This window comes from Canis lupus, chromosome 23 (genome assembly GCF_048164855.1).
Source record: "Canis lupus baileyi chromosome 23, mCanLup2.hap1, whole genome shotgun sequence".
Lineage (NCBI taxonomy): Eukaryota > Metazoa > Chordata > Mammalia > Carnivora > Canidae > Canis > Canis lupus.
The window spans coordinates 29,927,548-29,952,950 of NC_132860.1; the positions used below are offsets into that span (position 1 = coordinate 29,927,548).

Sequence of the window (25,403 nt, forward strand, 5' to 3'; positions counted from 1 at the left end):
GATGAATAGAAGAATCAAAGATATCACCTCTGATTATTTTTCTAGTAAGTCTATTTAAAAAGTAGAAATGCTATTAAATTGAAGGGAGAATAAGAATCTAGTATTTGTTTTAGGTAAATATTTTCAAAATCACATTTATGTAGAGAGATGATAATGAATTCAAATGAATTTAGTATTCCTTATCCCATAATAAAGCTAGCAGAGTAAATTGAAAAGCAAAGACAAGTTGTTTGAATCTAAATTCTGCCTGCCTGGTTACTATTTAGTGTTTGATGTTAAGACTCTTGGAATTTTCTAAGCTTCATGTGACTATGGCTTAGTCATTAATTTTTATGAGGCCATAAAATTTGCTGTTAACATTGATGGAGTTTGAAGAGAGAACAATAATTATCACTTATAGGGCATTTATAATATATCAGGCTCTGTGGAAAGTATATTAATTTATATTATGTCATTTAAAACTCTTCACAACCTATGAGGAACTCTTTAACATTATTTATAAATGGATATTTGAGAAATAGTTTGACCCAAATCACATAATTTGTAAATGGTAGAGCAATACCTTGAACTCAGATCTTTCTTTTTTTTTTTTTAAGATTTTATTTATTCATGAGAGACATAGGCAGAGGGAGAAGCAGCCTCCCTGTGGGGAGCCCCCTTGAACTCAGATCTATATGCTTTTAATCATTATACCATAAACCAGTAATTAAAAATTGTGTCTAATGTAAAATAGAACCATGCCAAAAGAAATCTTTTTCACAAGATTTTTTTCTCCTGAGATTTAATTTTTCCCTTTACTCCCAAATCTACAAAGTCTATTTGTAGTTGCACAAATGTATTTGTTGTGCGTTTATCTAAAGTAGATAATTAGCAACAAGAAACATGAGTTATAAAATAGTCAAAACATAAATAAAGTAGAGCAAGAAAAAGTCTATTAAAGGTTTTTATTATCCCTAAGACCAAGGGTAAAGTAGAAAATTACTGAAGTAGAAATGTCAGAGATACAAAGTCATTTCCTCGTGAGAAGGACCATTGAAAATTCTTTGCATAAGTGGCCTTAAGTTTAGTATGATCTTACCTACAGTGTGTCACTGCCAGACTAAATCAAAGTCATCTTAAATGATCTTAAGAACGTTATGCCTTTTGTCTAGGGGGAAGTAAGTGGATTGCATACTAGATTAATAACCTTTAAGATTATAGCAATTACAGTTAGTAATGAAACAGACATAAAATCAATGTGCTGTGGAAAAGACCTTTGGAAATCATTTTATAACCAGCTTATAACTTATACCCTTTATTTTGGTTCCAGCTTTTCAGACATTGCCAGAAATATCAATGATCTTTTTTTTTCTAATTTGTTGAAAAGGTAATGTAATAATAACATCACCCAGCAGAAAGAGTGTTTACATATTTTGGTTAATATTTCTTAATCTGTGTGTATGCAGTTGTGGTTTTTATAGGACTGTACTTTGAATTAACATGTCCAGCCTAGTAGCCAAAACCCAGGGACAGGCTCAACCAGAGAAGTAGGAACCACAGATAGCGAAGTAGCCTGCATAGTCAATGAACAGGAAGTGAGGAAATGAGGTAGCCAGGAAAGTAGCCTTACGGATAGTAAAAGTAACCAGTAGAAAGCCTGGTAAGATACAGCCTAAGGCAGAAAGCAGGCAGCTGTAATGGCTCTTTGTCTGGTTCCTCTGGCCTCAGTTTTGACTTATTCTAAGTGTTTTAGGCTGGAGCCAAAATAAGACAATGATTGAATGACAATATTTTCTTAAAAACTAAATATTAAAAAAAGCACAACATCTAGTCTCATTTCTGTTATTATCATGTCCATAATTATTGCTGTAGTTCCATTCTGTTTAACAGACTTTAACCTCCCTAGGCAGTCCAGACATTCTCCTTATTTGGCTATAGATATCCTTAAACAGAATTATTTTCCTTCTCCCTTCAATTATCATATTAACTCTCGTCTGTTGTTACCATTTTGTATTCTTTTCTTCTACCTGTGGAACATTTGTTTGTTCCTTAACCTGCCTGCATGGTTCTGCATGGACAACATGGATAAATGTTCCAGTTCCAGAAACAGTATCAATGGTACTAAAGCAAATCACTTACATGGGGGTAGTTGATGGGCAAAGTACATACTGGAGCACAGCAGACAAAAGGTTTCCACCTCCCAGTCCTTTTTTTTTTTCTCTAAAGTTGAGGTATATTTGACATATAGTAAAATATGCAAATCTTAAGTAAAAATACAGCTCAGTGAGATTTTACCATGTAACCACCACCCAGATCAATATATAGAAAATTTTAGTTGCCCTAGAAACTTCTATTTCCATATATTAATTTGCGTGTTCTTGAACTTTATGTTAATGGAGTCACAAAGTATTTACTCTGGCCTCTGGCTTCTTTCACTTGATGTAATGTTTTTGAGATTCATCTATGTTGTTTATATCAGTAGTTCATTCTTTTTTTATTGATATGTGAATATAATATATTTGCTCATTTTCCTGTTAATGGGCATTTATGTTTTTTTTGGCTTGGGACTTTTATAAGGTTCTGTGGACATTCTTGTATATGTTGTTTTTTTTAATTTAAGATTTTATTTATTCATTTATTTAGAGCATGAGGAAGAAGGGCAGAGGGAGAAGAGAATCTTAAGCAGATTCCACACTGAGCATGGAGCGTGACAACAGGGTTCAATCCCAGGACCCTGAGATTTATGACCTGACCCGAAACCAAGAGTTAGACGCTTAACCAACTGTGCCACCTAGGTGCCCCTGTTGTATATGTCTTTTGATGGACATACGCACTCATTTCTTTTGTATATATGCCTGGGTGTAGAATGGCTAGGTCATACGGTAGCCTCCTTAAATTTATTTAGAAACTACCGAAGAATTTTTTTAATGGTTGAACCATTTTGTGCTCCTACCAGCAGTCTCTGAGAGTTCCAGTTATTCCACATTGTTGCCTATAGTTATAAGTCTTTTTAATTTTAGTCATTCTGTTTGATGTGTAGTGGTGTCTTCCTGAGGTTCTAATTTGTATTTCTCCATTGAGTAATGATGTTGAGTACTTGTCAAAAGCTTGTTGGCCTATTGGATATCATCTTTTATAATGTGCCTCTATAAATCTTTTACCCGTTTTAAAATTGGGTTGTCTGTCTTTTCCTTACTCATTTTTGTATCACATTTTCTGGATATTAATCCTCAGTCAGATATGTGTATCATGAATATGTTTTCCCAGTTTCTAACTTGCCTCTTTACTTTTCTGAGTCTTCAGAGGAGTCGAAGTTCGTAGGCAAGAGTTTTTTAAAGACATCAGTTTATTAACTAACATGCTAGCCATCTGTTAGTAATCATGTTGATTTTCTATTGCTATTATAACAAAGCACCACAAATTAAGTGGCTTAAAACAATAAATACATTTATTATCTTGTGGTTCTGTAGATTAGAATTTTAGTACATATCTCAGTGGGCTAAAATTAAGGTTGGCAGGTCTGTGTTTCTTTCTGACCCTCTAGGGGAGAATTGGTTTCCTTTTTTTCCAGCCTATATGATTTATGGCCCCTTTCTAACATTCTTTAGGCTTCCTAAGCTTATGGCCCTTTTCCTGGATCTTCAAAGCTACATAAATTTCCATCTCTGAGCATTTTTCCAGTCACATCTCCCAAAGATTCCTACTTTTGAGGACTCAGGTGATTAGGTTGGGCATGCTGCAGTAATCTAGGATAATCTCCTCAACTCAGGGTCCTTAATTTAATCATGTTTGCAAAGTCATTTTTACCATTTAAGATAAAGTGACATATTCATTCACAGATTCTGGGGCTGGGATATAGACATCTTTGGTAGTCATTAGTCTACCTACCACTCTAAAATACCCCGTCTGCTACTAATGTTGCAGCATCCTCATTGGGAATGGGATGGGAGAAAGTAATCCAAAATACACTGATAAGGCTAAATAGATATACTGGCCTCTGCATATGTATGTGTTACTATAATGTTATATACTAGGTAAGTAATAGATTAGAAAAGCTCTTATTAAATACCCTAAATTACTTCCCATCAGTTTAGGGATAAAGTCCAAACTTCTTAGGACAACTCTCCAAAGCTCATTCTCTTAATCACTACACTCTACTGCTTCTCTAATATGGTAGTGCATTTTATTTCTCTTGTGAGTGCTAACTTCACAGGGAAAGTAGGATTATGATACCCTATAATTGCAGCTGGCATTGTTTTGACACCACCAAATAACACCAAAAAATTATGACTTAGGGTCATAATTTTTAAATAATCATACTTTAAACCATTAATACCTTTGATACTTCATAGTAATATGCCCTTATCTTTTTTCATTTATTCTAAGTCCTTCTTACACATTTTGATAAATCGTGATAGAATTTAAAAGGAACTCATAGTATTTCTTAACCATTTAATTTCTGTCATGGCAAATGAGCTAACCTACATCTAATGACTCATTCTCTATGTACATGAATTTTTTAATAGTTTGAGTTAAGGATTATAAAATAAAATTTGTTGATGCCTATTGTATGCCAGGTACATGCTAGATAATCCTCATAATGACTTTTCATGATAAACATTGTTACACTTTTATTTTACAACTTAGGCAGCTGAGTCTCAAAGAGAGTTAAGCAACTTGCCAAAGTTGATAAGTAATAAGTGATAGAATTGGGATTCTAGTTTAGATCTGATTCCAAAGACCCTTTACACTCTTGCCATGATGTGGTCAGTCAAATGGATAAAAATAAATGGGTATCAGAACATATCTGTATTCTCTTGTAACCTTGAAAAAGTTTGGTAGCACGCCAAAGTATTTGAATCAAGAGGTTCCAACTCACTGAAATTCTATTATATGCTTGAGAGACTCTTAAAACTGTACTGAAGTGCTGTGAATATGAACATCTAATTAGAATATGTGGATGGTACAGTGACCTTTTTATTTAAATTCCATTACTATTTCAGCTGCCTCAGTTTTCACTAGCCATGGTCATGTAGGGAAGCTTGTCACTGTTACTTGTTTTTGGAATATTCTAGATAATTCCTACAAATGTGAATTTTATTTTTTAATTTTTTTAAATGTGAATTTGATTTTAACTTTGATACCTTAGATTTTTTAAGGGAAACATACTGATGAAATGTTGCCTAAGAGTCACCAGACATTAATTGTTTGATTTTCCATGTGATTGAATCAGTTTGCAGGTAAGAAGAAGAAAAGGAAAGCTTAGAATTCCTTTTTTTTTTTTTTTTTTTTTTTTTTTTTTTTTTTTTAGGATTTTATTTATTTATTCGAGAGAGGCAGAGACATAGGCAAAGGGAGAGGCAGGCTCCCTATGGGGAGCCCCATGCGGGGATGGCAGGATCACACCCTGAGCCAAAGACAGATGATTAACCGCTGAGCCACCCAAAGGTCCCAAGCTTAGATTCTTTTTTAAAGTATCTCTAGTATTTCTAATTTGCATTATTTAAGGATCAATGAATGTTGTTTTGTTTTCACACATTTCACATTTGTTCCTTTGGCTTAAATAACTCAATTCTATTGAATTTCTTACTTGTACCAGTTTGTGTACTATCCAGAACATTTACACCTGTTAGCAAATAGTAGCGGGTCAATGGTGAGAACTGGTTTACTGTGCTAAATCTCACCAGTGTTCTTCAGCCGAGCATGCAACTTTCATTTCAACCATTTTTTAAAAAAAAGATTTTATGTATTAATTCATGAGAGACACACACAGAGAGAGAGAAGCAGAGACATAGGCAGAGGGAGAAGCAGGCTCCATGGAGGAAGCCCCATGCGGACTCGATCCTGGGGCCACAGGATCATGCCCTGAGCCAAAGGCAGACGCTCAACCACTGAGCCACCTGGACATCCCAACCATTTTCTATTTAAAAGGAATAACCTGGGTGGCTCTGCAGTTGGGCATCTGCCTTTGGCTCAGGGTGTGATCCTGGAGTTCCGGGATCGAATCCCACATCGGGCTCCCTACATGGAGCCTGCTTCTCCCTCTGCCTGTGTCTCTGCCTCTCTCTTTCTGTGTCTCTCATGAATAAATAAATAAAATCTTAAAAAAAAAAAAAAAAAACGTGTTTGAGGGGCGTTTTGGTGGTACAGTTGGTTGAGCACTATTGATTTCGGCTCAGGTTATATCTCAGAGTTGTGAGATCTACCAGGTGTCAGGCTCCGTGCTGGGTGTGGAGTCTCCTTTGGGATTCTCTCTCTGTCTATTCCTTTCTAATAATAAACAAATCTTTTTTTAAAAAAGAAAGATCAACCTATTTGAAAATCTGTGTGTTGTGGCCGGTTGGTCCTAATATGGACTCTGCCTTACCGCCTCATCTTCTACAACTCTCCCACGTATGCTTTACACTTTATATCAAACTACTTGCTGATTTTAGTACCATCTATATTTTTACATATCTGCCTTTAACCTCTTTTGTCAGGTAAATTCAGCATGTCTATCCTTCCTGACTTGGTGTAGTGTCATTTCCTCTAGAAATCTTGCCTTTAAACCTTTTTCAGTCCCTCATAGAATTGGGTGACCCTTTTCTGTGCTCCCACTGAATACAACGCATATCTTTACCACAGCATTTAATACACCATGTTGTAAATAGCTGTTTCCTTTCTCACTCTCCCCTAACGATCTTTAGTAGTTAAAGGGGAAAGCAGCAGAATATGAGGTTGGAAAGATTTAGGCAAGGGCCAGATCATGCAGAGCCAAAATAAAGAGTCTGGATTTTATTCTAAAAGCCAGTGGAGGGTTTTTAGCAGGAATATGATATGGTCCTATTTATGTTTTTAAAAGATCACTGTGACTACTTTGAGGAGAATGGATTTGTGGACAGTAAAAGTACAAGCTGGGAAACAAGTTAAGACCGTTGTAGTGGTGCAGGTGAGAGGTAATAGTGGTTTAGACTAGGACAGTGGAGACTGGAGAGAAGTAGATGACTAATTTTAGAGATGTGCCTGGAGGGCTCATTAATGAGTTAAATTGTGGGAGTTAAAAAAAAAAACAAATTTTAGCTGACTTTCTACATTTCTAGTTTGAGCAACTGTGTAGAGAGAAGATCTGGCATTCTATTTTGGTTATGTTAAGTTTGAAATGCCTGTGAGTCATTAAATGAGTCAAGTAGGTGTTACAATATGTGAGATTGGAGTTCAGAGGGGGCTTTAGGCAGCATTGTCATAAAGTTGGGGAATGAATGCAAGAGGGGAAGATGGCGAAAGATGCATATAAATATCACAAGTTCATAACCCAAAGGTAGAATCTGTCATGCAGACATGTTTTAATTGGCCCATATTTTAAAAATTGAACCTATTTATTTATTATTTATTTTTAAAGGATTTTATTTATTTGAGAGAGAGAGAGTACAAGCAGGGGGGGAGGGACAGAGGGAGAGAGAAGCAGACTCCCTGCTGAGCAGGAAGCCAGATGTAGATGTGTGGATGTGGATGAGCAGCTCAGTCCCAGAAACCTAGGATCCTGACCTGAGCCCAAGGCGAATGTCTTAACCAACTCCACCCAGTCACCCCAGATTTAACCATTTTAAAATTGGTTGCCTATATTTGAAAATTGAGAGAGTTCCCATAGATATCCAGATCTTTGTACCCTCTTGAATAATTAGAAGATGCAACATCACTTGGCTTGTATTTCTGCATGGGAGCAGTCAGCCAAGCTTTTCTCTTTAGAATAGTCTGTACAGTTGACCACAATCTCTACTGTTTCCTTATCATTCTTCACTTAGGTATTTTACTCAAATGCCTCTCTGGGCATTTGAATTTACAGCCCCTGACTTAGACCTTAAGGATAGAAGGAGCCAACAGAGGAACCTCAGAAGAAGCAATCATGAGATAAGAAAACCCAGGAGAATTGGGCATTACAGAATACTAGAGAGAAAAGTGTTTCAGTTACTAAATGCCACTAAAAGATTGAGTGAGATGAAGACAGAAAAGGGCAGTTGTAGCAGTGTGGATGGATTTGAGGAATAGATGGGGGAAGAAGGTGAGGAAGTAGAGGCAGTTCTTTTGAAAACTCAGGAAAATTAAAAGGCATAGGTAATGGGACAGAAGGGTAACTTTTGGAGGTATTAGAGAATATGTGAAAAATCCACTAGAGAAGTAGACATTAATGATGCAAGAGAGAAAGGTGATGATAAATTGAAGATACAGGAGAATAAATGATATCCTAGAGCACAAGAGCCCAATTGGCCTTTGTTAGGAGACATGCTGTTTCAGAGAAGGAAGGAGAGTATTGGTCCTGAGGTGGTGGCAATACAGAATACTGATAGATAAAAATGAAGATCTTTAGTGTTCACACAGAGCCAGAGAATGATCTTAGGCTAAAGATTTAGACTGATTATATTGAGGAGGGCGAGGAGAGGGATGGAGGCAAGGCAAGAGGGAGAGGGAGAGAGAGAATCTTAAGCAAGCTGCATGCCCAGCACATAGCCCAGTGCAGGGCTTGAACTCACGACCCCAAGATCATGACCTGAGCAGAAATTGAAATCAAGAGTTGGTTGCTTAACTGACTGAGCCACTCAGGCACCCTTTGACTTAGATTTATAGATTTATATAGAATTATTTAGACTACAAAACATGAGAGACACCTAACTCTGGGAAATGAACAAAGGGTAGTGGAAGGGGAGGTGGGCGGGGGGTTGGGGTGACTGGGTGATGGGCACTGAGGGGGCACTTGGCAGGATAAGCATTGGATGTTATGCTATAGTTGGCAAATTTAAAAATTGAAAAATTTTTAAAAAAATTTTTAAAAAAATATAAAGAAAGGGAAATGAATAAAAAAAAGGTTTATTTAGACTGAATATGGACTTTGAAATTTAATCTATAAAAATCTGATACTTTTAAAGAACACAAAAATAGTCATAAATATAGTCTTATAGTACTGAAAGAGATAAGAATATTGTTTTACATTTTATAGGTGAGAAACTGAGGGTCAGACATGTGGATTTAAGATTGCCCATTAAAAAAAAAAAAAAAATTACCCATTAAAGGGCCTCTGGGTGGCTCAGTCAGTTTAAGCGTCTGCCTTTGGCTCAGGTCATGATCTCAGGGTCCTGAGAATGGAGCCTCAGGTCGCCTAATAGGGAGCCCACTTCTCCCAGAGGTAGACTCTACCACTGCCCCTGCTTGTGCACTTGCTCTCGTGCTCTCTCTCTGTCCTATAAATAAATAAAATCTTATTTAAAAAAAAAAAAGATTGCCCATTGAGAACTGGGTCCTCACTCTGTAGTCATCATGAGTTCCAGTCTTACACTCTTCTTGACATACCAGTATCTCTAACTTACCTAAAATCTAAGTGAACTAGCTATGTACTTTAATCTTAAGGGAACATTAATTGATTTTTTTATTAGGTTTTAGAGAGCATTGTGGTTGGGAGAATATGCTTACACTAAATTTGTTTTAGCACCTTTGTGATTTAAAAAGGAAAAAACAGGTTCCCAAGCTGATTATCTTTTGAGAGCCTTCTTATAACTATAGAAAATATGTTCTGTTGAGAAAAAAATAATACTGAACATCTGTAGAATATTTTTTCCTGTCTTTTCCTGAATTGAATAACAAAACCTGAAATTATACCTTGCCCACATTTCTCATCTAATGAAAATAAGTTTGATTCTTAAATATCTGACTGACTTATATTTCCACATCTGGCTTTTGAAAGCATTTTATTTGGTACCTCTAATTTTGTTTTGATTCATATTCTTACCACAATAAATTATCCCTTCTTAAGTTTTGATCAGCATTGACTCATTAAAGTTTATAATTTCTAGATACCTGTATCTTGTCAAGACAATTTTATGTACAGCCTTAAATTACAAGCTTATTTTTCATTTTAAGATTCATATTCATAGGGGTACCTGGGTGACTCCATTGGTTAAGTGTCTGCCCTCAGCTCAGGTCATGGTATCAGGGTCCTGGCATCAAGCTACGCGTTGGGCTGCATGCTTAGCAGGGAGTCTGCTCTCTGCCCCCTCTCTCTGACCCTTCCCCCAGCTCACGCTGTCTGTATGTCTCTCTCAGATAAATAATAAAACCTTTAATTTAAAAAATGCAAAAAAATAAAAAAATAAAAAAATAAAAAATGCATACTCATAAATAAAGTCTTTTGTAAAAGTATGTAGATATTACTAATTTTGGTGGGGTTTTAAAAATTGTTCTTTTGGGATGCCTGGGTGACTCAGCGGTTGAGCATCTGCCTTCAGCTCATGGTGTGATCCTGGAATCCCAGGATCGAGTCCCACATCAGGCTCCCCTTGAGGAGCCTGCTTCTCCATCTGCCTATGTCTCTGCCTCTCTCTGTGTGTGTCTCGTGTATAAATAGATAAAATCTTTTTAAAAAAATTAAGAAAAAAGGCAGCCCGGGTGGCTCAGCAGTTTAGCACCTGCCTTCACCCCTTCAGGGTGTGATCCTGGAGACCTGGGATTGAGTCCTACATCAGGCTCCCTGCATGGAGCCTGCTTCTCCCTCTGCCTGTGTCTCTGCCTCTCTCTCTCTCTCTCTCTCTGTGTGTATCTTTCATGAATAAATAAATAAAATCTTTTTTAAAAAATTAAAAAATAAAAATCTTGCTTTTGTGACTTGTTGAGATTTACAGCTAGAAGGGTTTTTACTCCCTTCCTCCCCATTAAAGCACATAAGCACATCATAGTTTTCCCCTGGGTCTGGGTATAGTCCGTATGATAAATTATTTTAAGAGACTTAGTTATCACTGTTTATACTCTTGGTCTTATTTTCCTGTTATATATATTTGAAGATTTTATTTTTAAGTAAATATTGGATGTAAGCCCCTACATCCAACGTGGGGGCTCAAACTCACAACCCTGCGATGAAGAGTCCCATGTTTTACTGACTGAGCCAGCCAGTCACCCCTCATTTTCTTTCCATTATTTTTTTTAAAGATTTTATTTATTTATTTGACAGAGAGCAGAAGCAGGGAGCCTGATGTAGGACTCAGTCCCAGGACACTGAGATCATGATCCAAGCCAAAGGCAGATGCCCAACCAACTGAGCCACCCAAGTGTCCCTCTTCCCATTATTTTAATGTGTCTGGAGAGAGTCTGTGTTAACCACGGATTAGAGGGAAAGTGACCAAAATAGTTCCTGAACTCTACTTTGATTTCTTGTGAAATGTAGGCATGTGGCTGAATTTCCCATCTGGCTCACGGTAGAGGCTTGCTTTTGGACATTCTAGTTTATTTTTCTCCTTCCCTTTGCAAGCTACCTCCTGCCTTTGTTTCCTGTGCCACAAGTTTCCTTATGTCCTGGGTACAAAACTACAGTTTCATCCTTGACTAGTCCCCCTTCTTGGTATTCCCATATCCCTTCATTAGCCAAGTCTTCAGGTTCTGTCTTTGTGATCTCTAGGATCAGCCTCTTTCTTTCCATTTTTGTCTTTCTAATTGACAACCTATACTTCTCATTATACTACTTACCAACTTCACAGGTAACATGGGACATCATGCATTCTTTTCCTAAGTAAAAGTTCTCTTCCTTTGGATACCTGCCACCATACAGCCTTATCAAAATTCTGTGGTTTCTCTTAATTGTTTCCAAGAGTAAATGTGACACTAGGCAAGGCTTTAGAACAGAAGGACTTTTTTCTAATATGAGCTCTGCCACTTACTAGCTATTTGACCTTGGTCAGTTTCATAACCTTTCCAAACATCACTTTCTTCCTGTACAAAATGGGAACAATAATGTGGGAATACGTTGTGGATCTTTTGAAAGTTTTGGAGGTAGAGTATATAAAGTACTATACCTGGCACTGGTATAACAGGTGCAAACTAAAAACACTATATGCTACCAGCTCACCTTTCTGACATATTTTCTCTTCCTCTCTGATACTCCAGTTCTATTGAATGAAATGCCTATTCTTAAGCATTGTCCACATCTCCATACCTTTACTCAAATTGTATATGTGTTCTCCACTTGCATGTTCTCCCTCGCTGTATCTGCCTTAGAATCTCTCTTAAGTTCTATCTCAGACATCAGCTTGTGAGGCAGGCCTTTCTGTTCTTACTGTCTACATTCTACTGAAATAATGTTTTTCCTCTTTGGAACTCTTTTCCCCTATTATATTTTCTCAATTCAGAGACATTCCTCGCTACCCTCTACTACACATACACATACACATACTCTAATGTGAAGTGCTGGATCACTGAGGAGGAAGAAAAAAAATCAATTAGCGAGTACTTAATAAATGTTCTTTATATGTTCAGCACTGTGCTAGGTTCTGGAGATTCTTTAGTGAACTATAGAAAGCTGGACCATGCCTTTATGAATCTTAAAATTTGACAGTGATCTTTGACTTTTGATATTCAGCAAAATCATTGGCAGGCCTTTAAAATACAGGTACCAGAGTACTCACTGAATTAGGAGTTTCTAGAACAAGGACATAGCATTTATAAGGTTCTCTAGGCAAAATAGCATTCTCTAAAAGCTGATAACTACTTGCCTAGTTAAACACTATTTCTTATATATGTCTTGTATGGTTGTCTTAATGGAAGACAAAGCAGAGGAAGATTTGACTAGGAGGTGACTTTTAAAATGGATATGGGGATCGCTTCTCGGCCTTTTGGCTAAGATCAAGTGTAAAATGGATATGGGAGGGCAGCCTGGGTGGCTCAGCGGTTTAGCGCCGCCTTCAACCCAGGGTGTGATCCTGGAGACCTGGGGTCGAGTCCCACATCAGGCTCCCTGCATGGAGCCTGTTCTCCCTCTGCCTGTGTCTCTGCCTCTCTCTGTGTGTCTCTCATGAATAAATAAGTAAAATCTTTAAAAAAATAAAAATTAAAAAAATAGATATGAGAAAAAATAATAAAATGGATATGGGATACACACTGAAATATTAAGGGTTAAGGGATGTGAGGTATTCAGTTTACTCATAAATGGTTCATAAAAATAATTATATGTGTATACATAATATATTTACATATACATACATTTAGGTATACACACATATATGGGTATATATATCAAAATATTAGAAATGGTGATTCTGAGTAGAACATACCCAGCACTTTACCATTGTTTAAACAGTTCTGAAGTTTGAAATTGTTTCACAAGAAGCTAACAGGAATGAGCAAAAATTAGTTGGATCTAGAAATTGTGTAAGATTTCATGTTTTTGTTTTTGTTTTGGTAATCTCTACACCCATCATGGGGCTTGATCTCACTACCCCAAGATCAAGAGTCTCATGCTCTTCCGACTGAGCCAGCCAAGTGCCCCAAGTTGTGTGACATTTCAGTGAACAGAGACATAGGTTATAGGCAGGTGGGATTGGAGTCAGGGGATAAATTTTCAGGTTGAAAGGATGAGCTAATCACAAGACCAGCAAAGGCAGAGGAGACTAGAAGTTGATAGTGTGAGATAAGAGACCGGTCAGGGGCAGCCCCGGTGGCGGCCGCCTGTAGCCCAGGGCATGATCCTGAAGGCCCGGGATCGAGTCCCATGTCGGGTTCCTTGCATGGAGCCTGCTTCTCCCTCTGCCTGTGTCTCTGCCTCTCTGTGTGTCTCTCATGAATAAATAAATAAAATCTTTAAAAAGGAAAAAAAAAGCTTCACAAAAGATGACATAAAAAAAAAAAAGATCGGTCAGGTGTGACTGAACTACAAATTGCAGTAAAATAAATTAGTGGAATTAGATTATGAAGCTTCATGTATGCCTTGCAAGTTTAGTCGTTATTATTTAAACTTGTAGTCATCAAGTAGAATGCTCCCAGCCCAACGTGGTAAGGAAAATGATCTGTTGAGGTGCACAAAGAAAACTTTGTGACTTCTATTTGTATATATGTTACCTCTTTCTTTTTTTTTTTTGTTACCTCTTTCTTTACCTCATTCTCCTAAGTTTCTACTTTTTGTGTCTTAAAATGTATGTAGTGTCTTAACACAGTAGTGTATATACAGTTTATAAATAAATATATATATATGTGAGGTTTCTAAAAAATTTTTTTTGCCATCAAAGTTGAGAGACCACTCCTTTAGACATTTTCCTACCTTGTAACTAAAGCAATATTTTTAAAAATGCAAAGTTATATTAGTCCCTGTATGTATGCATGTGTATATGCGCAGTTTTTCAACAATGTACTTTGTCTTTAGTATAAAGTACAAATCTGAATCAGATTTTATTATGACTATTTATGTATTTATTTATTTAAGATTTTATTTATTTATTCATGAGAGACACACAGAGAGAGATGCACAGACACCAGCAGAGGAAGAGGCAGGCTCCATGCAGGGAGCCCAACTCGATCCTGGGTCTCCAGGATCACGCCCTGGGCTGAAGATGGCGCTAAACCACTGAGCCACTCGGGCTGCCCAGATCTTTCATTTTTTAAACGTACTACCTTGCCCTTTACATCTGCCTGATCCTTCTACACAGAATGAGCTCATTTGTTAAAAAATCCTTTTACCTGCTTAACTCCAGTTTATCCTTCAAGCCCTATCTTATGTGTTACTTCCCCCAATAGCCATCCTCTGACTCCCTAGATGTTGTTATAACCCCAGTATATAATAGACTCCCAAGCTCTGAAATGGCCCTTTTCATATTTTTAATGGCTTAAAATTCTGAGGACAGGAACCCTATTTCTCTTGTTCACTCATTTATTTCAGAGGAAATGCTTGGAACCTGTTGAGGGCCCAGTAAATATTTATTGAAAAGGAAATGAGTGGAGCAGCAGGAACTCTCATTCATTAGTGGTGGGAATGCAAAATGGTAGACAGACTTGCAAAATTAAATATACTTATCATATGATTCAGCAGTCACACTTTTTGGTATTTATCCAAAAGAAATGAAAGCTTGTCCTCACACAAAAACCTGCACACAGTTGTTTATAATAGCTTTATAAGGCTGTGCTTGGAAGCAACCTAGATGTCCTTTAGTAGGTGAATGGATAGGTAAACTGTGATGCCTTTTGACAATGAAATATTTATTCAGTGCTAAAAAGAGGTGAAGTATCAAACAATGAAAAGACAAGAAGGAACCTTAAATGCCTATTACTAAGTGAAAGAATACGTATTACTAACCAATGATTCCAACTATTGATACTCTGTAAAAGGCAAAACTATGGAGACCATAAAAAGATCAATGGTTGCCAGGGTTCAAATAGAGGGAGAAATGAAATGGCAAAGCAAAGGAATTTAGGATAATGAAACAGTTCTCTATGATAATGGTGAATACAAGTCATTATAAATTTGTCCATACCCGAGAGTGAACCATAAAATGTAAGCTGTGGACTTTGGGTGATAACGATATACCAGTGTAGGTACATTGGTTGTAACAAATATACCATTGGGATAGGGGATCTTGATGGTGAGAGACGCTATGCATGTGAGGAGGCAGGGTTTGTATGGAAAGTCTTTGTATTGTCTCCTCAATTTTATTGTAAACCTAAAACTGCTCCAAAAAAAGAGATGCTTACGTAGGCTCAGTTGGTTAAGTGTCTGCCTTCGGCTCAGGTCATGATCCCTGCATCCGGGATGAAGGCCCATGTTGGGCTCCCTGCTCAGTGGGGAACCTACTTCTCCCTCTCCTCCCTGCTTGTGCTCTTTCTCACTATATCTGTATCTCTCTCAAATAAATAAAATCTTTAAAAAATAAAAAAGTCCATTAGAAAAATAAATCTATAATAAAGAACATTCTACAGGAGGCAATCATTAGGGAAATGCCAATCAGAACCACAGTGAATACCACTTCAATCCATTAGATTGGCTGTAATCAGAAAGACAGTCAGTAACAAGTATTGGGAGGATGTAGAGAGATTCATATATTGCTCATGGGAGTGGAAAATAGCGCAGCTGCTTTTGACAAACACTTCGGCAGTTCTTCAAAATGCTAAACACAGAATTATACCATATGGTCCATACATTCCACTCTTAGGTATACCATAGACTGAGTGGCTTGAACAGCAGACTTCTCTCTCACAGTTCTGGAGGCAGGGAAGTCCAGAATTAAGGTGCTGGCTGATTTGGTTCCTGGTAAGATCTTTTTGGCTTGCAGAAGGTTACTTACTTCTCCATGTCCTCACATGGCCTGTCCTGTTGCAAGCCAGGCAGATTGAGAGTGAGGTCCTATCTTTTCCTTGTCTTCTGAGGACACTAATCCCATCATGAGGGCCTTACCTTCATTTTTTTTTCCAATATTTATTTATTTATTTATTTATTTATTTATTTATTTATTTATTTATTTATTTATTTATTTATTTATGATAGTCACACAGTGAGAGAGAGAGAGAGAGAGAGAGAGGCGCAGAGACACAGGCAGAGGGAGAAGCAGGCTCCATGCACCAGGAGCCCGACATGGGATTCGATCCCGGGTATCCAGGATCGCGCCCTGGGCCAAAGGCAGGCGCCAAACCGCTGCGCCACCCAGGGATCCCAGGGCCTTACCTTCATGACCTCATCTAAACTTAATTACTTTCTGATGGCTCCACACCCAAATACTGTCACATTTGGTGTTAAAGCCCCAAATGGGTGGAGTGGGGACACAAGCATGTAATTTGTAACAAGGTCCATCAACTGATGAATGGATAAATAAAATGTAGTATATTCATAGAATAGAATATTATTCATCCATGAAAGAAATGAATTATTGAAATATACTATAACATGAGTGAACCTTGAAAATATGCTAAGTGAAAGAAACCAGACAGAAAAGATACATATTGTATGATTCCATTTATATGAAAACTCTAGAACAGGCAAATCTGTAGAGACAAAAAATTACATTAGTAGTCGACTAGGGCTGAGGAATGAGGGGGTTTGAGGACAAATAAGGAATGACTACTAATAGATGTGAAATTTCTCTTTGGGATGATGAAACTTCTAAAATTAGATAATGATAGCTGCATAACCTGAACATTTACGAACAAGTGAATTGTGCACTTTAGGTAAATTAATTTTATAGTATGTGAATTATATCTCAAAACTGATATGCTTTAGCAAAAATTGATAGTTTTCTTTAAGGTGGCAAAATAGAAAACATTGTATAGAGAAAGGTAATGCTCTTCTATTACATTTCTTTGCATTCGAAATAGATTGTTGAAAGGAAGTAAATTGTAGAGATCTCTGAAAATCAGACTTTTAATGCTATACAATAAACAGTACAAGACAACATTTAAAAAGGTTTAGGCAAAAACAGTTCTTGAGTAAAGCATGATTAAGTGGCCAGTTTACCTTTTAGAATGGTCATCCCACTACATTTTAATTTTTTTTATCTCACAGTATATTGTGTGTGGCTTTAACCCACAGTTTGTGAGCTCCCCGTCTTCCATTGATTTTCCACCTTCGCACTTTCTAATTTTTCCTTTGGAAAAAAGACCTCAGTGATTCTGCTTCCTCATTTCTTTAGTAAAATGAGTGCAGTAACTGTTTACTTCTGTCACCTCATTTCAAACAGTAAGTGATTTTTTTTTTTTTTTTTTTAAGCAAGACTAATGGAGCATTGGGTAGTGCAGTTGGTTAAAAGTCTCTGACTCTTGGTTTCTGCTTAGGTCATAATTTCAGGGTTGTAAGATCGGGCCCTGCTTGGGGCTCTGTGCTCACTACAGAGTCTTGAGGTTCTCTCTCCCTCTACCTCTGACCCTCCTGTTTGTGTTCTCTTCCTCTCTCAAATAAATGAGTAAATCTTAAAATAAAATTAAAAAAAGGCAAGAATAACAAGGGATGCCTGGATGGCTTAGTCAGTTAAGTGTCCGACTCTTGGTTTCAGCTTAGGTTGTGATCTCAGGGTCCTGGGATCAAGCCCTGCGTCAGACTCCACGCCCACCTTAGAATCTGTTTGAGATTCTCTCCCTCTCCTTCCTCCTTTGCCCCCCCACCCCACTCTTGTGCGTGTGCACTCATAAATAAATCTTTTTTAAAAGCAAAAGTTACAAATGTTTAAAGTTTTTCTCAAGGGGCTTTGTACAGATTATTTGGTGATGCCTTCATTTACCATGTTTGTTAAGGCCAACTGTTACACACCCTTAAGGCTAGCTTCCCTGGTTTCTTTTCTCTGTCATCTTTCATAAGTACCCCTCTACTGTGCTCCCCGTGGTACTCTCTATCTCTTTATCATATCTCCACTTATTGGCATCTTATCTACCTGTCTCTTCCATTAGACTGTATGCTTTATTAAGGCAAATGACTGGAGCTTATCTTTGTAACCATAACTGAATTTAGCTAATAGGAGGCACTCAGTTAATGCTTGTTGAATTGAACTGAATATATCACAGTAGAAGCCTTTTTGTAAGGTATAATAGGGACTGATATTTTGTCAGCTAATTTTTAAAAATTCAAAACCTAGAATTATTGTAAAATTATATATATACCTACTTTCAAATTTTATTTTCATTAAAACAGTTATATAATCTTTGACAGATATTTGATACATGGCATGGCCTTTGAATATGGAATCCTTATTATAGTTCTATTTAGTTTCTCTTGCATCAAAAAACAAATTTTTAAAAACCCTAAAATGAAAGCAGTTTATTTAAAATAGAGACACTTGGGAAGAATTTTAAGACCTAAATATGGAATCTTTAGATTTTTACTATTTTCCTCAATCTGATAGATATCTTACCCACACTTAATTCAACAGCAATTTTTATTAACAACTTTTTTTTTTAACAACTCTATTTTATTGAGCCTGTTTTAAGCATTTTAAATAGTTTTCATAGAAACAACAGCTGTCTTTTTGCAATCATTTCTGATAACTAAGTACAGTGTCATTAGGTTTGGGAACAAACATAACTCTCTGGCTCTTAGTAAGTTTATAATTCAGCTATTTGGATAAAAGTGCACGGAAGTACTAGAGTAGCTAATTAGCTGTGAACATTAAAGCTTATTCTGAGAGGCAGACAGTCTCCTTTGCTGTTCTGCCCACTGTTCCCTTGTGCTATAGTCAATAAGCTTCTATCCCTTTAAAAAAAAAAAAAAACTTATCCTAATTATCAATAGTATATTTTACAGAAAGAATGGAGAATATTGACTAATCCAGTAAGAATCCACTTATAGAGGGAATTTATGAGAACTTATACTGTACTTACCTTTTTTCTATATCAAAATTTCATCAATTCTATAACTTATACAGAGTCTGCTATATCCTGCCATAAGATTTCATAAATTTTGTTCTTAAAATTCAGTGCTTTGCATTGTCTTATTATCTTCTCACATCACTGGCCACCCCCAAAGAATTTCATGCTAATTGGTTTTTTTTATTTGTTTGTTTTAATTTCAGTGGTAGGAATGGGATCCTGGTGCTTCCACATGACTCTGAAATATGAAATGCAGGTCAGTAATGACAAAATTAACTAAATGCTTATTTCCCTTCACCCCAGAGACACTTTAGATTTGAGAAAAGAGTACATTACTAGAGGGTGCTATTGAGGTAAGAGACTGAAGGGGAAAAAAAAAGGGATTACAAATATCTGGAGTTTTTATTTCAGGCCAAAGGATCCAAATTTGACTAAGTGAAATAAAGAGGTGAACAAATAAGTTGTCCATAGAGAAAGCAAGTGAGAGCAGTACAGCTTTTGACCTCCTCTGTACAGGTATGTATAATGTTAGAGCAGGATTAGAGAGTAGAAACCCCTGGAGACATTTTGTAAAAACAGTCAGTTCACTAAGATAATATATATTCTTCAATGCCTGCATTTTCTCATGTCTCTCTAGTAGCATCCATTTGAATGGATGGTTCCCCTAGCTAGCAAAGTTTTAGAGCTATGCAAGGATTTTTATTTACTGTCCTTTCTCTAGGAGGCCATATATCTAGTCCTCGATCTTTTTTTTTTTTTTTTAAGATTTTATTTATTCTTGAGAGACACACACACAGAGAGGCAGAGACATAGGCAGAAAGAGAAGCAGGCTCCATGCAGGGAGCCCAACGTGGAACTTGATCCCAGGACTCCAGGACCATGCCCTGGACCAAAGGCAGGCACTAAACCGCTGAGCCATCCAGGGATCCCTAGTCTTCGATCTGTTGACCTCTTTATTCCCCATTGCTAACCCACAAACTCAGAACAACACTGTCCAGTAGAGATATAATGTGAGTATATATGTAATTTGAAATTTTTTGGTAGCCACATTAAGAAAGGCCATGTTAAAAAGAAATAAGTGAAATGAGTTTTAATAGTATGTTTTATTTAACCCAATATATTCAAATATTATTTTAACATGTAATCAGTATAAAAATTTATTAATGAAATGTTTTATGTCTTGAAATAAGGTGTATATCTCAATTTAGATTTGGTTTATTTCAAGTGCTCAGTAGCCATATAAGGCTGGTAGCTGCTGTATTAGTGCTATTCCAGAAGGATCTGTGAATTATTAATTACAGCTATATTAAATGTAAAAGCATTAATCCTTAGGATTGATTCTGATATTCAACACATATTTATAATAAGGCTGTCCTTGCTTTGGAGAATATGCAATTGAATAAGACACTGATCTAAATTGAGCATGAACACATTTCTTACGCTTTTCTAGCTGGGAAAACAGACTTCTAAACAATGGTATAATATGAAAATTATTTTTACAGAAGTACTTTGTGGCAGTACAGTGGAGCTTGGAAGAATGTATAAAAGTCAAAGACATTTAAACAGAATTTGAAAGAATTCATTAAACCTTTTTAGGTAGTGAAGAGATGAAATGACATAACAGATTTGCACTCTGCCATAGAGAAGCAGGGAGTCCTCGCACTGTGTGATATATCTGACAACAGTGATAAAGCAATAACTTAAAATGGGTTTCAAGGAATGGTGAGAAATGGCAGGAATGCTGTTCAAAATACTTAACCAACTATACGGCAAGAGTTTCCACAATAAGAGTGGTGATACAAGTGAGCAACATCTGAATAATAATCCTAAAGATAAGTCTTTGCATTTTATCATACTAAAAAATAATTGGAATTTGTCCAGCTCTAGCAATTATGAAATGCTTTCATATATAATATCTTAGTTACTACTCATGTTTTATATATCCCAGTATTAGTAAAAGAGGCTAATCGATTTAATAACCAAAATCACCCACAGTATAAATTATGTATTTCCTATATATTTATATATACATACGCACATATTTCTATATACACATATACGCATCCATTGATTAGCACTGCCAACCTGGGAGCATGAAACCCCAGTACCAAAGAGTGCACTTAACATTCATATCTGGTTTCTAAAAATCATTTCTACCAATGGCATACAAGAGTTCATGGCCAATACATATTGTTTCCTGTGTTCTTAATTTTAGCCATTTTGACAGGTGTGAGATGATACCTCATTGTGGTTTTGATTTGCATATCCTTGATGATGAGTAATGTTGAACATCTTTTTATCTGTTAGCTATCTCTATGTCTTCTTTGGAGAAATGTCTGTTCATGTCCTCTGTCCATTTTTTATTTTATTTTATATTATTTTTTAGAGATTTTATTTATTCATGAGAGAGAGAGAGAGGCAGAGATACAGGCAGAGGGATAAGCTGGCTCCCTGCAAGGAGCCCAATGTGGGACTCGATCCTGGATCCTGAGATCCCGCCCTGAGCCAAAGGCAGATGCTCAACCGCTGAGCCACTCAGGTGTCCTTCCCTCTGCCCATTTTTTAATTGGAATGTTTTTTTGGTGTTCAGTTGTATGAGTATGTATATATCTTTTTGTTTTTCTTGTACTGTACTGTTTTGATTCCTACTGCTTTGTAGTATATCTTGAAATCTGGGATTGTGATACCTCTAGTTTTGTTCTTTTTTTTTTTTTAAGATTGCTTTCGCTTTTCAGAATCTTTTGTGGTGCCATACAAATGTAAGGATTATTTGTTCTAGTTCTTTTTTTTTTTTTTTTAAGATTTTGTTTATTTATTCATAGAGACAGAGAGACAGAGAGAGAGAGAGAGAGAGAGAGAGAGAGACAGGCAGAGGGAGAAGCAGGCTCCATGCAGGAAGCCTGACGTGGGACTCGATCCTGGCTCTCCAAGATCACACCCCAGGCTGCAGGTGGCGCTAAACCGCTGCGCCACTGGGGCTGCCCTATTTGTTCTAGTTCTGTGAAAAATGCTGTTGCTATTTTGATAGGAATTGCATTAAATCTATAGGCTGCTTTGGGTAGTATGGACATTTTAACAATATTTGTTCTCCTGATTCTTTAATCCATTTTAAATAAAAATTTTTATGTGATATGAAGTCAGTCTAGCTTCATTCTTTTGCATGTGGATGGATATCCAGTTACCCCAGAATCATTTGTTAAAAAGACTGTTCTTTCCCCATTGAATTGTCTTGACACCACTGTCTAAATTCAGGCAATCATAAATGTATGAATTGATTTCTTGACTTTCAACTCTTTTTTTTTTTCAACTCTCAATTCTGTTCCATTGACTTATATGTCTATACTTACTCCAGTACCAGTACCATACAGCCTTGATTACTGTAGATTTGTAGTAAGTTTTGAAATTGGGAGCTGTGAGTCCTCCAAATGTGTTCCTCTTTTTAAAAATTGCTTAAGCTATTCTGGATCCCTTGCATTTCCATGTGAATTTTAGGATCAGCTTATCAATTTCTGCAAAAATTAGCTGGGATTTTGAAAGCGATTCCATTGAATCCACAGATTACTTGGAGAGTATTGCTATTTTTAATATTGTCTTCCAATCCATGAACGTAAGATGTCTTCCCATTTAAGTCTTTTATTTCTTTCAGTGATGTTTTATAGTTTGTGTGCAAATCTTGACTTCTTTTGTTAAGTGTATTCATAAGTATTGTAGTTTTTGATGCTATTGTAAATGGAGTTTTCTTAATTTCATTTTTTTACTTATGCCTAATTTGTGGAAATAACAATAATTTTTGTATGTTATTGTATCCTGCAACATTGCTGAACTTATTTTTTACCTCTGGTAGTATTGTGTGTGTGCATATGTGGATTTGTTAGAGCTTTCTGTGTATAAGATCATGACGTGCAAATAGGGATAGTTTTCTGTCTTTCTTATCAATTGGATGCCTTTTACTTATTTTTCTTGCCTTGTTGCCCTGAACAGAACTTCCAATACACTGTTGAGTAGAAGTGGAGAGAGCAGATGTTCTTGTTTTGTTCCTAGTCTAAGGAAAAAAGTTTTTAGTTTCTCATCATTAATTATAGTATTGGCTGGAGTTTTGTGTGCATGTCCTTTATTAGACTGAGGAAACTCCCTTCTATTCCTAGTTTGCTGATTTTTATCATGAAAAGATGTTGGAGTTTTCAGATTCTTTTTCCTGAATTTCTTGAGATCATCATTGGTTTTTCTCCTTTATTATTATTAGTATGGTCTAGTACATTGATTCTCATATATTGAACCAACCTTGCAATCCTGTGATAAATTCCATTTGGTTAAGACCTATAACCCAAATGAATATCTTTGTAGGAAATGTACTAGAGTACTTGGTAGTAATGGAGCCTGATGTCAGCAACTTACTCAAACAGTTCAGAGAGGGAAAAAAAAAAAAAACTTCTTTGTACTGTCCTTCAAACTTTTCTGTACCTTGCAGTTTTTTTTAAATTTTTATTCATTTATTTTTTAAGATTTTATTTATTTATTCATGAGACACAGAGCAAGAGAGAGGCAGAGACACAGGCAGAGGGAGAAGCAGGCTCCATGCAGGGAGCCTGACGTGGGACTCAATCTCGGGACTCCAGGATCGCGGCTTGGACTGAAGGCAGGTGCCAAACCACTGAGCCACCCAGGGATCCCCAAGTTATTTTTTTTAATAGAAAAACCATGTACATGTTCTTTGACCCAGTAATTGCACTCCTAAAAATACTTCCTAAAAAAGTAATTAGAAAGGGGGTTGGGGCAGTTGGGAATGAGCACATGTTTTATAAGCATGTTACAAATTGAGAGTGTTACACATAGTAAAGATTTTTAAATGATCTAAATGTTTAGCAAAAGGGAGATTATTACATATATTACATATACTCTGGTATATCTATGTGTTGAAATGTACTCTAGCCATTTAAAATAATATTTCGAGGGACAGGAGCTTGGCTGGCTTAGACAGTAGAACATGTGACTCTTGATCTCAGAGTCATGAGTTCAAGCCCTACATTGGGGTTCCTATAAAGCTTACTTAAATAAAATAAAATAAAATAAAATAAAATAAAGGAAACAGGATCTCTGGTTGAGTACCTTTAAAAAATAGATAAGTAAAATAATAGTTTGAAGACTATTGAAATGGGAAAATGTTATAAAGACAACACTTTATGTAATGTGATATTAGGTTTATAAACAATAAACCTGGAAGGAAGTACATTTTGCCTCATTTCTTTTCCTTTGTTACAAAGTTTGTAATCTAAAAAACAAACAAACAAAAAAAAACAACAAAGTTTGTAATCTGTGACCCAAAATTATAACTCCCATCCACCCATACAAATGTCCTTCAAACCTTTGCCCCTTGTTTTCTGAGCAATATTCAACCCTGATCAAGCTCAGTTAATCTGCTTATCCTGTGCCTGAACTGAGTTGCTTAATATTACTCATAGAAATTATGTCTGTTAAATTATCTCACTTTTTTAAAAAAGATTTTATTTATTTATTAGAGAGTGGGCAGGGGAGGGGCAGATGGAGGGGAGAATCAGACTTCCCACTAAGCTGGGAGCCTGACTTGGGCTCAATCCCAGGACACCAGGATCATGACCTGACCCAAAGGCAGATGCTTAACTGACTGAGCTACCCAGGTGTCCCTAATTGATCTCACTTAAGTTACTGAACAAAAATCTCAAATAACCAACCACTCAATGCCGTAAGACAGTACCATTACATTTCCCTGACAGTTTCAGTTTTCATTCTCCAGAACTATTTATTTCACAGTTGTTGGTCTTGCTTTTTAGATTTCTTTTTATATCTTTTTTGCCTCATATCCCCTTTTCCTCACTGATATCTTCAGTATTTCACCAAGAATATAGAAGTTAATAAGAAACTCCCTCATCTTTCTACCACTATCCTCTTCCTTCTATTATTGTGGAAGAGATGTCTCATCTCCTCTCAAAGTCCTCCTTCCTACTCAAAGACTTAAGCCTGCAGTTACATACTCCAGCCCAGTCTCTTGCTCCATCACAGTCTTTAGAAAAATCACTACATTCATTCACTGCCATCTACTTACAAACACACTCAAATAACTTCTATCCTTTAAAAATTATTCCCTTGACCCTGTGTCCAACTTCAGCTATTGAATTATTTTTTTATTCCCTTTCACATCAAAACCATTTGAGTGTCTGCTCTCTCTACACTTACCTCCCTCTCTTTTCCTCCCATTGAGTTAGGTATTTCTTCCTTCGTTTCACAGAAACTGCTATTAAGATTGCCAGTGACCTTCATCTTGCCAAATCCAATAAATACATTTCTGTCTTATCATTTGACCTCTCAGTAAGCATTCCACACAA

The 25,403-nt window shown here is 36.6% G+C and overlaps 1 protein-coding gene across 10 annotated transcripts in view; it reads left to right on the top strand.

Moving 5' to 3' along the window:
• Positions 1 to 25,403, top strand: part of ACER3 (alkaline ceramidase 3) — a 158,348-nt gene that overhangs the window by 55,319 nt on the left and 77,626 nt on the right. For 6 of the 10 annotated variants that reach the window (XM_072794725.1, XM_072794727.1, XM_072794726.1 and 3 more), the window contains one exon: positions 19,248 to 19,300. The exons of 2 other annotated variants lie outside the window; for them this stretch is intronic. In XM_072794725.1, coding sequence (XP_072650826.1) covers positions 19,248 to 19,300 — 53 coding nt within the window. Of the gene's footprint in view, positions 1 to 19,247; positions 19,301 to 19,455; positions 19,561 to 19,958; positions 20,055 to 25,403 lie in introns of those variants that run through there. 2 more of the 10 variants (XM_072794732.1, XM_072794733.1) reach the window with 2 other exon arrangements.